The 18,147-nt window shown below is 33.9% G+C and overlaps 1 protein-coding gene across 2 annotated transcripts in view; it reads right to left on the bottom strand.

The window, feature by feature from the left end:
- The window catches only part of LOC126881508 (cytochrome P450 4d2-like), a 142,095-nt gene extending 133,448 nt beyond the window's left edge, over window positions 1–8,647 (bottom strand). For both annotated transcript variants that reach the window (XM_050645801.1, XM_050645802.1), the window contains exon 1: window positions 8,465–8,647. In XM_050645801.1, coding sequence (XP_050501758.1) covers window positions 8,465–8,621 — 157 coding nt within the window. In that variant the 5' untranslated portion in view covers window positions 8,622–8,647. The remainder of the gene's footprint in view (window positions 1–8,464) is intronic.
- Window positions 8,648–18,147: the final 9,500 nt, after the last annotated feature.

The raw sequence follows: 18,147 nt of genomic DNA, 5'->3' as shown, positions 1-18,147 counted from the left end.
TTAAAAAATCTAATACAGTTGATGTTTTTATATCTAATCTGCTTTGATCTACAAACTTGGGTACATTGAAGTCACCTAATATAACAATGGTTTCATTAAATATATCCAGTTATTCTAAACATTCAAAAAAGTATTCGAAGTCTTCAGAACTTAACTTATCAATAATATAAAGAACTAAAACATAAAATTTTCTATAACCAACACAACATTCTACAGCTAACATATCGATTAGGGGAAACTGTAGATCGTATGTGGATACATCGATAACAGACGATTTAATCTCCGTCTTCAGCGCTAATAAGACGCCTCCCCCAGTGGTTTTATCTACAACATCAAATTTTCGATCCTTTCTATACACATCGTATTGATCAGGAAACAACTCTAGACTGGACACATCCTTGTTCAACCAGGTCTCACTTAAAGCAATAATGTCATATTCACCCTCACTTACACTAGTATAAAACTCTGAAACTTTAGAGTTAAGACCACGTACATTTTGGTAATAACATATAAGTTCACATCCTACAACACTGTCGGGCTCTATTGGTTTAAAGGCACTACCTTGGGTATACCATTCATATACTTGATTTTGAAAGATCCATTTCCACTCGCATTCATGTTGTTTAGTTCAACCTTTACATTGTTGTAATAATTAATTTGATTTCTAGTTCGATCAAATGACATTGACACATTTTTGTAGTTCCCATTTCTTAGAAATTTAGCTTGCCGTATTAAAGCAAATACATCATTTTCATCATCTAATATGACCTTAATTGGTCGAATTCGCCCTTGGTTAACTTGCCCAAGTCTGAAGAGCTTAATGTTGGCAGTATTCACATTAGGACTTACGCTTGAGATTATTTTTTGAACTTCAGACTTATCGCTAATCTTACGATGATCCTCAGATAGTTGTTGATCCTGTTCCGGCACAGCAAAGAAAATAACATTTCGTTTTCTTTTATTTCGTTCGTTGATTTCTTGTATTATTTCTTCCATTTCTAGTGGGTTCGAAGAAAATTTCAAAATCTGGTTATCATTTTTTAGGGCTTGTATTTCAGCCTGAAGTGAGAGAATTAATGATTTTAAGTCCTTAATCTGATTACCAATTTGTCTACAATTTATGCAAGACCAGTCACATCCCTTCTCTTCATCATTAATCAGTTCAAGCTCATTTGCACTAATGTTAACACAAGTATGCCTAAATACTTTAGTACACACAGAGCATTTTAACATTAAATTTGGTTTGTATGATTTGCTGCAGCAAGAACATATTAAATTTGACGGCATATTTCCGAAAATACAGCTAACGATACGCTTATGTTCCTCCAAATACTTAAAAAAAAACAAAAAAAAACAGACTGGAATGTGTTACCTTACTTTATGAATTCTTGTAATTAGCAAGCAATTAAAAATTCTAATATACCTGTTCCAAAACACTAATTGCAAATCACTTTTTAGACTAGTAAAAAGAAATCACAACAAATATCAAATATTAATACGTTGATTCGGTTATTAAAGAGATTCGATGTTGCTTCGATCGTGTCTCAACTACTACTGTGGTGTATACAATAGTGTATATACCGAGGGCCTTTGGCCCGAAGGATATATGTTGACTGAAAGTGATATTATCTTATCTATAATACCAGTGGTGCCTTCAACGTTTAATGTCCGACTAAATTATTCTTTATATGCAAAAAATTTGAATGAATTTTGAATTAATTAGTTTTCAAATAAGTACATTTCCCAGCAATAATCGTAACGTAATAATTTGTGGTAACCATAGTTTTACTTAGGTTGTTATTTGTCAACTTGACAGTATTTAACTTCTTCTTCTTCTTTTACATAGGCAGTACTGCCTGTTTTTCTTCAACGGTGCCTTGCATTCTGCCCCTAAGTTGTCATTCCATCTTTTCCTTGGGCGTCCTAAACTTCGTTAGCATTGTAGTTCCTCTCTAAAGTACATACCTAATCAATAGATTATTGGTAGAATTTTGGACATTAGAAATAGATAATATTCTTAATAAATTAGAAATTAAAATTACTCCATGTCCCTTCTAGGCAAACCAGGTTTATGAAACCTTTGCAAATTACCCATCATCGAATAATATTTTTAATAAATTAGAAATGAATTGAAATCACTTCATGTCCCTTCTAGACAAAACAGGTTTATCAACCCTTTCTAAATTACCCACTCACTATCGAACAACCTATGGATATAATTCTTATCTCTCTAGGTCTGCTAGGCTTGCAAATCAGTATATAGATAAGTTGATAGGCTTTGACCATCTACCAAATAAGAAGAATTTCACAAAAATGTTTAGATTGAATGTACACTCTGTGTTGTCGACTACTTCGTAACATGATGTAACTAGATAAAATGAATCAATAATAAAAGATCTGCAGTTGGCAGAATGGTTAGAGCAGGGCCGCGCCGTCCATAAGGGCGAAGAGGGGCGGCGCCCCTCGGCGCCGAATCAAAAAGACGCCGCGCTGGTAGGTGCCGAAAAAAAAATTTGACAATACCGAAATTACTAGAAATATTAGTAATATTTTATCATTTTGTAGTATTAAAAATAGGTATCTAAATATTAAAATAGCAGTTAGTATTACTTTGATCCCATAAGTGTACGAACCTTTATTTCTCTCATTAAACTGAACTATTAGTCCATTCACTCACAGTAAAATATTGCAAAACCTCCGAATTTTAGAACAGCTTAGATTTGACATGAAATTTTGCATACACATAGCTAACATGTCAAAGAAAAAAATTAATATTGTATCGGCGTGTGCTTTTGCCCTGGGGGTGAGTACCTACCACACCTTCTCAGAGGTGAAAAAATTTAAGTTCAAAATAAGACCGGAGGTGGACAAACTGACGAATTGTAAGTATGTAACTATAAAGATAAATTATAAAGTTTTCAGATTAAGTCGATACTTTTAATAAATAAAAAAAGCACGTTTAAACGCGTTTTTCCAAAATATGTAACTCAAAAAGTAAGTATTTTAAAAAAATATTATTGGAAAAATTAAGTAAAGTATTTTTTTTTCAAAATTTCAATTCTTTTATAATTTTTTTTTAATACTTAATCATTTTGAAACAGTGAAACTTAGAGATCATAATATAGAAATACATAAATAAATAAATACATAAATACATAGATAAATTATTGTAAAGCTGTAACGATTAATTTCAATTGAGATGCTATTCAGGCGGAGATTTTTGCTATTTTTTCTATACAAATAAAGGCACCAACTTTATTTTTAGCGTAAATGGCTTACTTTTGATGCTAGAAACATTTTTAAAAAACAAAAATAAAGCTTTTTCTAAAGACTTTAAAAAAGTTATGATGAGTTTTACTCGAAAAGTGCTTCATTTTTTGGTTATCTCAACTTGAAATATTTGATTTGGAATTTTACTAATAAGAACCCATTTTCCACGAGCTACAACTCTGCCTCTACTAGGTCTACTGACTCCATGCATACACAATTTTTTATAAGCTATATTTTTCATAAGAAAATTTTGTTCAATAAGATACACACTTTTTGTGTTATTTGCAAAAAACAGTTTAAAACGGTGCTTTTATGTTGAAAAATGAACATTTTCACTCGCAAATAACTCGAAAAGTATTGCCTTGAGGACACATATTTTTTTATCCCCGAAAAAGGGTGGCACTCATCCCCATGGCAAAAGCACACATCGACGCAATATCAATTTCTTTCTTTGATATGTTAGCTATGATAATGTAATCTGTTCTCTGATAGTGTAATCGTTGTTTTTTGTAAATATTTATAGTATTCATAATAACTTATCAGCATATTACCTTCATGCTGCTGAAAATCTAAGAGCAGATAACTAAGAGTTACCCAGAGGGCCATGATAGGAATCACAAGGAGAGACAGAATACCAAATAATATCATCAAGCAAAGAAGAAAAATCAAAGACATAGTAGAACATGTAGCAAAAAAGAAATGGAAATGGGCAGGTCATGTGGCAAGAACACCGTCATGTGGAATAGCGACCGCCGGCGGACAAACGAAGCAGAGATCGGCCACCAACGCGCTGGAGTGACGATGTAAAAAAGAACTGCCGGAAACTAAATGATGGTAGCTCAAGATAGGCTGATATGGAGAATATTACAGGTGGCCTATGTTCAGCAGTGAACGATAGCTGCTAGATTATGATGATGATGTTACTTTCCTAACACTTAACAAATAGTTTGTAGGTATACCGTATACCGATTCTCTGAGTTGCAAAAAACTACTTACAAAGCGAGGAGGAAAGGGGCGCTTGAAAGCGCCACAAATTGACCAGATATTCACAATAAAACAGTTAATGGAAAAATTCTGGGAGTTTGATCGTGAGCTTCATCAGATGTTCATAGATTTTAAACAAGCATTTGATAGAGTATGCAGGGCTAGACTATGGACAGCGATGCAGGAACTTGGCTTTCCAAAAAAACCAGTCTACGAACGGTTACGATGTAAGGTGAGACTTGGACAACAATACTCGGAGACATTTGAAATAAACAATGGACTAAAACAGGGAGATGCACTTTCACCACAACTCTTCAACTTTGCTCTGGAGCTCATAATCAGAAGTGCAAGAATCGAAAAGCCGAATACAGTATTTCATCGAGAAGGACCAAACTTACTACTGGCATTTGCAGACGATATCGATCTAATAGGAAACACACGATTAAGGATGAAGGAGACTTTCGTGAGGTTCGAGAAGCAAGCAGAGAAGATGGGGCTCCAAATCAACGAAAACAAGACGAAATATACGTATATGAGCCACAATAACGAAAGCAGAGACAGAATTGGTCAGAACATCACCATCGATGACTTTAACTTTGAGCGCGTTAGAGAATTCAAGTATCTTGGAACAACAATAACTGAAGACAATAACGGATCACAAGAAATAAACAACAGGATTCAGGCCGGCAACAGATGTCTTTTTGCCCTACAAAACCTTATAAACTCGAAACAACTAACAAGACGTAAGAAGATACAGGTATATAAAAAAATCATACGACCCGTTGTGATGTATGGAAGCGAAACGTGGACGATAACAAAGGAAGAGAGAACGAAGAGAGACTATGTGTTTGGGAAAGAAAAATCCTAAGGAAGATCTTTGGTCCTCTGCTGGATGAAGCATCAGGACAATATAGGATAAGAACTAACAAAGAGCTCGAAGAACTTTACCCGGACGCCAACATCATAAAAGAAATAAAGTCCAGAAGACTCCAATGGGCAGAACACCTCAGAAGACATTCTGACCAAAGAACATTAAGACTGGTGTGAGAGGAAGTCCCAACTAGAAGGAGACCACGCGGACGCCCTCGGCTCCGGTGGCGAGATAATATAGCAGGAGACCTAAGCACTATGGGCGTGGAGAATTGGATGAAGGTTGCTCAAGACAGAAAACAGTGGAGGTATGTTGTCGAGTCAGCTAATATAAAATAAATTTTATACTACCATATAAAATAGTTTCTAAAAAAATTAGATGCCCGACAATGCTTTCTACTTTAAAAAAAGAAGATGGAACATTTACAGAAAATTGGGAAGAATCGGCTGAAACATTACTTAATGTATTATTACCTCCAGATAAATTAGAAGGAGAAACATTAGAACAAAGAAATATAAGAGAAAAAATGATACAAGAATACCAAATAGAAGAAGAAAGAGAAATAGAGGAATTCACAGAAGAAGAAGTATATGAAAGTATGAGATAAATAAAAAGAAAGAAGGCACCTGGACCGGATAATATTCATGTTGAAATACTTCAAGCATTGTCGGAACAAATAATTCCAGTACTAACATCATTATATAATGAATGTCTTAGACAAAGAAGGTTTCCCAATAATTTTAAACAAGCAGAAGTTATAATAATACATAAAGGGGAAGATAAAGATCCTGCCTTACCGAAATCATATAGACGGGTATGTTTATTAAATACAATGGGAAAATTACAAGAAAAATTACTATGTAAAAAATTAAATCAAATAAGAATAGAAATTGGATTACATCCTGGTCAGTATGGTTTTAGGAAAGGTATATCAACAGAAGATGCAATAAATAAAGTATTTGAAATAGTAAATGAAAGCATAAAAAAGTATGTTTTAATGATCTTTATAGACGTGTCTGGGACAATCTTTGGTGGCCGTCATTCTTTGAAAAACTTCGAAGAATGAGATGTCCAAAGAATCTGTACGGAAGTCTCAGAAACTACTGTCAAGACAGATATGCAAGCCTAAGCTGTCCAACAGGAAAAAAGACAAAACATATCACAAAAGGATGTCCACAAGGATCAGTATGTGGACCTATGTTCTGGGATGTAATGCTAGAGGAACTGTTGGAACAATTGACTATAGATCCTGAAGTGCTTGGAAGCATAGCATATGCAGATGATTTGTTGTTGATCATAGATGCAAACTCAAGAAGAGAATTAGAAAATAAATCAAATGAAATATTAATAAGAGTAAATGATTGGATGAATAAATTAAAATTAACAATATCAGATCCAAAAACAACATATAGTTTAATAAAAGGAAATTTAGAAAGAGGTCCAATTATAAAAATTAGAGGGAAAACAATAAAAAGAAAAATGGAAACAAAATATTTAGGTATTATAATAAAAGAACAAAAATTATTTACAAAACACATGAGTTGTGTCTGTGAAAAGGCAACAAAAATCATAAAAAAGCAACATAGCATTGCTAGTCTAGCACAGAAGGAATATAGAATTTCGTTCCGACAGATGAGAATATACCTAAGTACAATACTTGCATCAATTGTAGGGTACGGTTCAAGTGTATGGGCACATAGATTAATAAATAAAAAAAAAATGCAGAAAAATTAAATAGAGCTCAGAGAGGATTTCTTGTAAGAATGACGGGAGCATTTGGAACAACTGCAACACAGGCGCTCACAGTTTTAACTGGAGTAATGCCAATGCATTTAGAAACACAAAAAAGAGCATGTAATTATTGGCTAAAAAATAAAAATATGAAAAACTAATACAAATAATAGGATTAGATATAAGAAATAAAAGAGAATTAAAAGAAATAATAAATAGAAAAAGACAAAATGAATGGGAAAATTCAACAAAATCAAGACGTTTATACAATTTTATACCAATATTAGAAAACATTCCAAATTATTTTAATCCAAAACAAGGTTTAGTACACTTTTTAACAGGACATGGACCGTACCCAATATATTTGGAAAGATTTAACTTAAAAGATGATGCATATTGTGAATGTGGAGAACTAAGTACACCAGAACATATAGTGTTACATTGTGAAAATACTATAGAAAATTAAGGATATAGAGAAATGAAAAGAAGATTAGAAAGAATTGAAATAAGAGATATATTACAAAATGAAGAATATGTTGGAATATTAAACAATCTAACAGAAATAATATCTAAAAAACAACAAAAAATCTATAATAATAGAAGAAGACAACAAATAATCCAACCTAGATGAAGTTGAGTAAGATAAAGTTAAAAAAATAAAATAAAATATAAATTCAAAAATATATATTTACAATTATAATAACAATAATTCAATATAAAATAAATAAATAAAAATAATAATTAAATAAATAATATAATTATTAAAAACACTGAATTAAATGTGTTAAAAACTAAATAAAAATGAAAATGAAAATTAAATTTATATATATAGTATATATAAATGAAATATAAACAGTTCAAGGGGTCACTAGCTGCGCCTAAGGCTCACTGGAGAATCCTTGAATTGAATATATAATTAAAAATAAATTAAATTGAGTTAAATTAAAAAAAAAGACTACCAACTCTCTTCTGAAAATAGAGGGACTGTCTTTATAACTTAGAAGGGAGTTGATGGTACCAAAAATATTTTAACAAATGTATATTGTTGATTTAAATTTGTTAAAAGTATATTTGTTGAAATTTAATATTAATTTTAATTATGTTATAGTTTTTAGATTTATAGAAAAAGAAAATACTAGCAGGCTCCGCCTAGGGATGAAGAGCTAGACTTCACGTTCTGGGTAGAGACTGCTAGTAAAATATATTAATAAATATAGTAAATTATAAATTATTAAAGATCAAAAAATATATGAGAAATTGAAAAATAAGTTAAACAAAAAAATTAAAAATTGTAAGAAATTTAAAACATAAAATTAATAGATTATGGCAAATTAATTAATAAATTGTAAAAATAGATTTAGTAATTTAGTAAAAAATGTAAAAATATAAAAATAGCTGTAATCCCATCAGGAAAAAACGGCCTGGGTTAGTCACTAGAGGCCAGGTCATATGTAAAATCAATAAATAAATAAAAAAAAATGTCGAGTCGGCTAAAACCCACGAAGGGTTGTAACGCCACGGAGTAAGTAAGTAAGTAAGGGGCGTTTGAAAGCCTTGGGGCGGCCCTGGGTTAGAGTATCTACAAATAATAATAGTTATGGTACTTACTGTATAAAGGCTTAAACAATATCATATGACAATTTCCTAAAAATAAATTAGGCTCTGGACCGGGAAAGTCTCTAAATGTTCTTTGTTTGATATATGCCAATGTAACAAAACATATTAATAAAATAGAAAAAATTATCGTAAACACCAATAGAATCATTTTCAAGTAATTTAATACTCGAACAAAACCACTTTGATAGATTTTGCACATTTCTAATTGTTTATATAATATGTTCACAGTGAATAATGTGGGGTCGTCTGATAATAGTCTGGGTAGATTATCCGAAAATAGAACATTTTTGTAAAAAGTTATTTACCAGCAATTTTATTGCTGGAATCGAATTTTATGATTGTATATTAATAATATAGGTACGCAAAGTCCGAATATAGGGTGATTTTTTTTTAATTGTTGCTCTGTAACTCCGAAAATTCTAATTTACACCAAAAACATTCAAAAAAAATTCATCTTAATTTAATTTTCCTTAGAAATATTGTTTTCCCGATTTGCCTCTACGAAAATTTTCCTCGAAAAATCCGGGATTTCCCAACGAAATCTTTTATTGTCAACTACAATTTTAGGTAAAAAATTATTTATTAATAATTACATAACTCGGTGACAGAAGAGCCTATTTTTTCTTCTTGCAGTACCGTCTCCTATCGGAGGTTTGCTACCATCACAGCAATCTTAACTTTGTTGGCTGCAGCTCTGAATAACCGTATTGAACTGCACCCATACCAGTTCCTTAAATTTCGCAACCAGGAAATCGTCCTACGTCCCACATTTCTCTTTCCCGAGATTTTTCCTTGGATTATGAGTCTTAACAGAGAGTACTTTTCTCCTCTCATTATCTGGCCCAGATACTTTAATTTTTTCGTTTGTATGGTTTTTATGACTTCGCATTCCTTCCCCATCTTCAGCAAAACATCTTGATTTGTTACTCTTTCTGTCCATGGTATTTTCCACATTCTCCTGTAACACCACATCTCGAATGCCTCAATGTTTTGATGTTTATCTTTTTCAGTGTCCAAGCTTCTATGCCGTACAGCAGAACGGAGAAAACATAGCATCTTAACATTCTCGTTCTTAAGTTTATATTTATGTCCCGGCTGCATAGGAACTTTTTCATTTTGACAAACGATTGTCTCGCTATCTCAATTCGCCTCTTGATTTCTCTTGTCTGGTCATGTGGTCATTAATATCAGTGAAGAAAACCCCTAAATATTTGTAGGACGTAGCTCTTTCAACTGGCTGATTATTTATGATTAAATTCACATTGGTGTAGAGCTTCTTTGTTACAATCATGAATTTGGTCTTTTTGATGTTTAGTTTTAGACCATACTTATTAGTATGAGGGTTTATGTTTTCCATCAAATACTGTAAATTTGCTAGGTTATCTGTTACTATTAGCGTGTCATCAGCGTATCGTATATTGTTAATTAACTCTCCGTTAATGTTCATACCAATGTTTTGCTCTAGGAACGCTTCCTGATATATTGTTTCGCTATATATATTGAATACTAGTAAAGAAAGCACACAACCCCGACTCACACCTCGACGAATCTCAATTTCTTCAGCTAACTCATTATCAACCTTGATTTTTGCTGTTTGTCCCCAGTACAACTAGTTAATGATGTTAATGTCGCGACTGTCAATGTTTTTGCTTCTTAGGATTTCATACAGCTTTTGGTGTCTGACTTTATCGAAGGCCTTCCCAAAATCTATGAAACCTACGTAGAGGTTTTGGTTTACATCCAAACATCTTTGCATTAACACACTCAGACCAAACAAAGCTGCCCGTGTTCACAGTCCACTTCTGAATCCAAACTTTGTGGCGCTTATGTCCTCTTCTAATTTATTAAATATTCTTTTGTGAATTATTTTTACAAATACTTTTATTGTGTGGCTCATTAATGCTATAATTCTGTGGTCTGAACACTCTCTTGCGTTATTCGTCTTCGGAATTTTGACAAAAGTAGAGGAGAGCCATTTCTTTGGTATGATGCCTGTTCTATAAATTGTGTCAAAGAGGTTCACCATTATTTCAAGTGTGTCGTCGTCTATAAGTTTCAGCAATTCTACAGGAATTTCATCTGGTCCTGCAGCTTTACCCCCTTTTGTGTTCCTTATAGCATATTATTCTATCTCGCTTTTTAGGATTTCAGGCCCTGTTGTGTCGTCTGTAGGTTCTGCCGCTGCTATTTCTGGTCTTTCTTCTGCAAAAAGTTCTTCAGTGCATTCTGTCCATCTTGCCAGTTTTTCATTTAATTCTCTAATTATTTTACCTTTTTTGTCCTTTACGATGGATGCTTGTTTCACTTTTTTACCTGTTATTTATATAAGAGCCTATTTAATATCGATTAATTCCAGAAGCCGGTGGAACTTAAAAAAATAATTTAGCAAAAATTAAATTGCTAATAACAAATAATGGTTGCCCTAATAACCATAGTAATTATGATAAAGGAAGACAGATACTGTATATTCCAGTGTAGATAGAATTGAAACGAGCCAACTAGTGTGGTTTTATTGTCACGTGAAACGAATGAATGAAGATAGATGGCCAAAACAATTAAATTACATACCACAACAAAGAAGAAGAAGAAGGGGAAGATCTTCAGTTGCCTGGGAATAGAATGTACGGCACATAATGAGAGATAAAACCATCAAAGAAGACGAATGGGTGGACAGAAAACGATGGCGGTCGAAATGCGAGAAGCGGCCTAGGCTGCAGGAACCTCGCTTACAGATTAGAGAATTATGATAAATTAGAATAACTATGATTTTCGTATAAGAACGCACTATTCTTATCTAACGTATTTTACATACTTGAAATTGGACTATTTGAGCGGTATCAGGAATGTTTTAAAGTTATAAACAATCTTTTGGCTTATAAACAAATAAAATATCCCGCAACTATTACATTAAATTAAATTAAGAAAACTGTAATGGAAAGGAAGCCGCAGGACGCTTAATCTTAAAGACAAAAGTTTAATTGCTTTGAGTGGTTCCTGAGATACAACCGGTCAAAGTTGACAGGTAATTTCGACGAAGTTGTTATAAACAATAGAATTGAAGACCTTGGGACCAGAAGGGGACAAGCCATAATTTCGTCAAAAATGAGTTAAAGTAGAAATCGCACACTTTAAGATCATAAGCCAAACTTACTGTTTCAAACACTTTCTGTTCCAAACAGAAATTTTCAGCTGTTTTCTCATAGATGGCACCACTGTAGTAAGTTTCGCTGTGTCACCATTACTTTATATTGCAACAGAAGGAGACAAGCCACAGTAGTAATCAACATGGCGGTGGGACATTCCCGTGTATGTAAACGGAAAATAGACTTTTCTGAGTTTGATTCTGAACACAGTGACCAAGATCCGTTTTTAAATGAAAGCGAAGATGACAAAGACTATACAGTATCCGGAAGTAGCAGCGATTCGGAAAATATAAACTCATGAACAGTAAGTTTATTAAATGTGTGGCTTGTCCCCTTATGTTATATTTTTCTGACCTAAAAATATTAGGATTGCAAAGTTTTTTGCGGCTTATTCCTTTTTAGTAAAATACCTATGTAATTTATTGTAAAAAAATGAATGGGTTTATAAAACAGACTTCTGGAGGTCTTTTGCCAACTTCAAAAAAGAAGGCTCCTCCTAGATGGAGATAAAAGGATACCCAACGACATAAAAAATTAAGCGCAAGACTAAAAGAAATCTAGGTTGCAAATATATAAATAAAAAAGGGAAGAAAATAGAACCACAAAAATTTGATGCACGATGCACCTTGCGGTTGCACAAAACAGTGTAGGTAGAAAATGGTGCTTGTCAATAGATTCTACCAGATACTGAGAATACTGAACCACTGGAAGACATTGAACATTTGAACGACTTTTCAGATATTGCAAATTTTGACCACTGAATTATTTTATTGTTGGATCTTATGTTCATTTTTTAGAATACAAATTTTTATACAAAAGGGGATAAGCCTCATAATTTTTCAAAAAATGTTCAAAAACTCAAAAACGGTTAAATAAACATTTGTGTTACTTTTCTTGGGTATTTAATAACATATTTCCAAACGATTATCGACATTACTTCCGAGAAAAATGTAAAAATTGAATTTCAGGATTTGAAAATAAGTTTAAAATTATGTCCAAAATATTGTTTGGTGGCATGTCGCCTTCTGGTCCCAAGGTTTTCAATTGTAATTTTCAAACCATTACGTTTTTATTTCGGTCCCATTTCTACATACAAATTTTCATAACTTTAAGAGACTCATACAATATATTATAATAATAAAGACGATCAATATTACGCGTGAAAACTACCAAAAAACCAAAATCCCAATCAAAACTTAGGTTGAAGAAAACAGAATTTTTAAATTTCACAATCGGTATACGTTAAAGAAATATAATTTTCCGCTTGCCATAGAACAATGTTCTTCGTTTCTTTTTAATCCGAAGTAACTCGAGTAGAGCCACATAGATAACGCATTACTAATTGCCAAAAATACTTTAATATTGTTACATAAATATAATTTATGTATTTTAACATAAATATTTAATTTGTTTAAACAAGGATTCTTTAAATAAATGTACAGCTATCCAATGCGAATATTTGTATTTAGAACATTAAAAGGTACCAGTGTGGTAAGTTTTCCAAAAAACAAATCTACCACTGGAAAAAATATGTTGTTCTATTTTGTTATAAATAAATAAATTTATTATAACAAAACTAAAGCATCTTTGGCATTTAATAGTGTCTTAGTTAGGTGGCTCTACTCAATTTACTTGGGAATAAATAACGAAGAGAGTTGCTCCATGGGAAGGCGAGAAAATACATTTTTTGTAACGTATACCGATTTTGAACTTTGAGATTCTATTTTCTTCAACCTAGTTTTTGATTTGAATTTTGGCCTTTTTGGTATGTTGCAAGAGTAATATTGATCGATTTTATTATTTTAATATACATGTTATGAGTCTCTTGAAGATATGAAAATTTGTATAGAGAAAGAAGGCCGAAATGAAAAGGTAGTGGTTCCAAAATTACCATCTTGTTTATAACTTCGTCGCAAATGCCAGACACATTTTATCGGTTGTATCTCAGGAACCACTCAAAGCAATTAAACAATCCACCTCGATATTTATCAGTATTTATTAGATTTTAAGGAAATGAAGAAACATGTAGGTTTTAAATCTAAAGGGGGCACATTTTTACGGTACATATATCTGTCATTTGGCAACCCCCTTCCTTCCACTTCCCCGCCCCTTATTTTTAAATAGGGAATAGGGGTTGTGTGCCAGCTCATTAGAAATGTTATTCAATTCTTTATTCGCTAAAATTAACATTGACATAATTTTTTATACAGGGCATCCAAGAAAAAATTTTTGGTAATTAAATTAATTGGCACAAAAGAAGAATGTATGCACTTTATTTAATTCAAAATACATTCTACTGCTGTCACAAAACAAAAAAAAAATGATTTTTGATCAGTCAACATTGCTTTTTGCTTAATTCCAATGTTCAAGCTGCCACCCATCTGTCTCTTGGTAGGTTGAATATTTAATTTAAGCAACCCACAATTTTTTTCTGTCAGTAGTAGAATGTATTTTGAGTTAAATAAATTACATACATTCTTCTTTTTGTGTCAATTAATTTAATTCAAAACAATTTTTTTTGGATGTACAAATAATTATGTCAATGTTAATATTACTAAATAGAGAATTGAATAACCTTTCAAATGAGCTAACATACGACCCATATTCCCTATTTAAAATTAAGGGGTGCGGGATGTGGAAGGGAGGGGATTGACAAATGACATATATATGTACCGTAAAAATGTGTCCCCATTAGATCAAAAATCGGTCTGTTTCGACATTTCCTTAAAATCTAATAAATACTACCAAATATCGAAGAGGACTGTTTTCTTTGGCCCACTCTGTATAAAAAACTTAATTTAGATGTCACAAAAATGCATGTTATAAAAGACACACAAAATGAACTAAAAAATTTATTAGGAACTATTCAACAAGATAATGGAAATCACTGTAAAAAACGTCTATTTTTGGATGTGCGAGGTGGCATTCGGATTTTTGCAGATAAAGTTAGGTGACAGCTTCAATAATAATAATTGACTCATGCTTCTTCTCAAATAAGCCCGGAATCGATTTTTTTTTAATTTTTCTTATAACTTTAAAACGATTCATTTTGGGAAAAAGTAGTAGGGAATTAAAATAATGATAATTGAATTTTGTATCATATTCGTCAGTTAAAAATGTCTCTAATTATTGACCTTTCTGCAAAATAGCAATAAATACAAAATAATGGGGCAAAATATGCCTGTTTTTATTCAATGTTTTTTAACCACTTTGGGTGCACTTAGAACCTTCGTAATTCGCTTGGAAAATTCTTAAAACATGCTTAAATCGTCGACAAAATTTCATTAAAATCGACTTCATAGATTTTGCATAATAATTTTGCAATCTAAATTATTTTAAAAAAGTTAAAATTTTTTTAAAAATTTTCTAAAGAAAAAGTAGAGTTCTTAGAAGTTTTCTAATTTTTTTACATACAAAGAGGCACTCTATCTATTTAATACACTTTACAGAACTAAAATTGGATTATTTAAGCGGCATGTGCACTGTTTCAAAGTTATAAACAAATTTTTGGCTTATAAACAAGTACAGTGAGGACGTTTGAGTTGGAGTAAATTAAGTTTTCAGTTATTTGTCAAATAAAGAATTTTTTTCTGTTTTAGGACAACACTAAAATATATTTCGAATAAATAAATTATATACTTTCTTTTTTTTGTCTCAATTAATTAAAAAAAATTTTTGGGCACCCTGTATATATAACGAAGTTAACGTCTATATCAATGAATAGAGAATTAAATAACCTTTCGAATAAGCTAGCACATGACCCCTTTTCTCATTAAAAAAATCATCGATTACGTCATTACACCCAGATGCACCCATCAGACCGCAGCTTTTTAGCTAAGAAACGTAGCTAAGACCGTAGCTTTTTAGCACGTAGATTGTGATCACTTGTGAATACAATCGGGCGTCCCCTGGAAACGAGTAATGTCGGCTAATCCTTTCAACACCGGTGCACCAACAACGCAGATGCAATCAAAATCAAAACGGTCTTTATCAAGGCCATTTTTGATGACGACCTCAATTAATATTGAAGGACTATCAGCAGATAAAGAAGACCTATTGTCTAATATGTGCAGAGAACATGGTGTCGATGTTCTACTGGTTCAAGAAACCCATAGAGGTACTGCAAGCCGCAGACCAAGGATTCGGGGTATGAAGCTCATACTGGAGAGACCACACGACCAATATGGTAGCGCAGTCTTCGTCAGACCAGATATCGACGTAGCATCTACATCTCTAACAGATCAAAATGACATCGAGATCCTCACAGTGGAGATAAACTCCTGTACAGTAACGTCAATCTACAAACCACCAAACGCTGACTTTGCTTTTGAGGAACCGAATAACTTTCAATCAAAGCAAATCAAATTCGTACTGGGTGACTTCAACTGTCACAGTGTCGCGTGGGGTTACAACGAAACAGATTCCAATGGCGAAGAACTAGAAAAATGGGCTGAAAGTATGAACCTAAAACTTATTCACGATCCAAAGCAGCCTGCGTCGTTCAACAGCGGAAGATGGCGCAGAGGTTACAACCCAGACAATATATTTGTCAGCGACAGAATTGGAGACCAGGTGACCAAAATCGTTGGAAGCGCCCTCTCAAAGACACAGCACAGACCATTAATTTGTCTTTCCAACGCGGCAATCAGATACGAAATTGTTCCTTTCAAGAGAAGGTTTAACTTTACTAAAGCAAAATGGGAAAAATTATCTGAAACATTGGATCAAGAAGTTTCCCAGCTAGAACCTTGCCCTGATTCATACGATAAATTTGTAGAAATCTTAAAGCAAGTATCACGGAAATTTATCCCTAGAGGTTGTCGAACTGAGTACATAGCGGGGCTCAATGAAAAATCTAAACCCCTACTTAAAAGATACGAACAGCTATATGAAGAAGACCCTTTCTCGGAAGCCACAATACAGGCTGGGGAGGAAATGTTACATGCGATATCCGCCAACAGAACGGAAAGGTGGTGCCAGCTGGTCACGAGTCTGGACATGAAACAAAACAGCATACGTGCCTGGAAGCTCATTCGGAATCTTGGCAACGATCCTGCTGCTCCGGCAGTCAACATGACAGAAGTCACACCCGATCAGATAGCCCATCATCTTCTAATGAACGGTAAGACGACATCAAGAAAGAACAAGGTGAGAGCTCAACGGAATATCGACGAAGAAAGAGATGTTCTAGGTACCTCTTTTTGTCTAGAGGAGATGAGAGGCGCGATCCATCAAATGAAAGATAATAAAGCGGCTGGCCTGGACGACATACGAACAGAGCAAATAAAGAACTTTGGACTAAAAACCGTAGAGTGGCTCGTAAAAATGATGAATTGCTGCATCCGTACATTACAAATCCCCAAAATCTGGAGAAAAGCTAGAGTGGTAGCCCTCTTAAAACCAGGGAAGGATCCGGCGGATACAAAGAGTTTTAGACCTGTATCTCTCTTGTGCCACATTTCAAGGCCTTTGAAAGAATGATACTGAACCGGATCGCAGAATATGTGGAGACTAAAATTATTCCAGACAAGCAGAATTCAGGCCCGGAAGCCCTCTTAAAACCAGGGAAGGATCCGGCGGATACAAAGAGTTTTAGACCTGTATCTCTCTTGTGCCACCTTTTCAAGGCCTTTGAAAGAATGATACTGAACCGGATCGCAGAATATGTGGAGACTAAAATTATTCCAGAACAAGCAAGATTCAGGCCCGGAAAGTGCTGCTGCAGTCAAATTCTTAATCTCACCCAACATATTGAAGATGGTTTTGAACGGAAGGAAATAACAGGAGTAGCATTCATAGACCTAACTGCCGCCTATGATACAGTTAACCATCAACGGCTACTCGCAAAACTCTACGAAACTACAAAGGATTTCCGACTAACAAGGTTAGTGAAATGTCTCCTCCAGAATAGACGCTTCTACGTAACGCTCCAGTCCAAGAACAGTCGGTGGAGGGACCAAAAAAATGGGCTACTACAGGGAAGTGTCCTCGCGCCGATTCTATACAACATATACACCAACGACCAACCCATACACCAACAAACAAGGCAATTTATTTACGCTGAGGATACAGCGGTGGCAGCTCAGGGAAGAACCTTCAATGAAGTCGAAGTGAAACTGACAGATGCCCTGGTAAACTTAGCTCTATACTATGATAAAAACCATCTGAAACCCAATCCCACAAAAACCCAGGTATGTGCTTTCCACCCGAGAAACAAGCATGCCCAAAGGTCGCTGGAGGTGGAATGGCGTGGTCAGATGCTGGAACACAACAAGACGCCAAAATACCTTGGCGTCCGTCTGGATAGAACTCTGTCTTACCGATACCACTGTCAAGATGTCAAGAAGAAAGTAAGTGCCAGAAATAATATCATCCGCAAGCTAACTAATACAAAATTGGGAGCACAACCACACACTCTCCGCACTTCTGCCTTGGCATTATGTTTTTCGGCCGCGGAGTTTGGAGCACCAGTATGGGCAAACTCTGCTCACGCAAAGAACGTCGACGTGGCTCTAAATGAAACGGTCCGTA

The sequence above is a fragment of the Diabrotica virgifera genome, chromosome 3, assembly GCF_917563875.1.
Source record: "Diabrotica virgifera virgifera chromosome 3, PGI_DIABVI_V3a".
NCBI classification, from domain to species: Eukaryota; Metazoa; Arthropoda; class Insecta; order Coleoptera; family Chrysomelidae; genus Diabrotica; species Diabrotica virgifera.
Note: the sequence above shows the minus strand (reverse complement) of the source record. Positions and strands in the feature narration are given on the sequence as shown.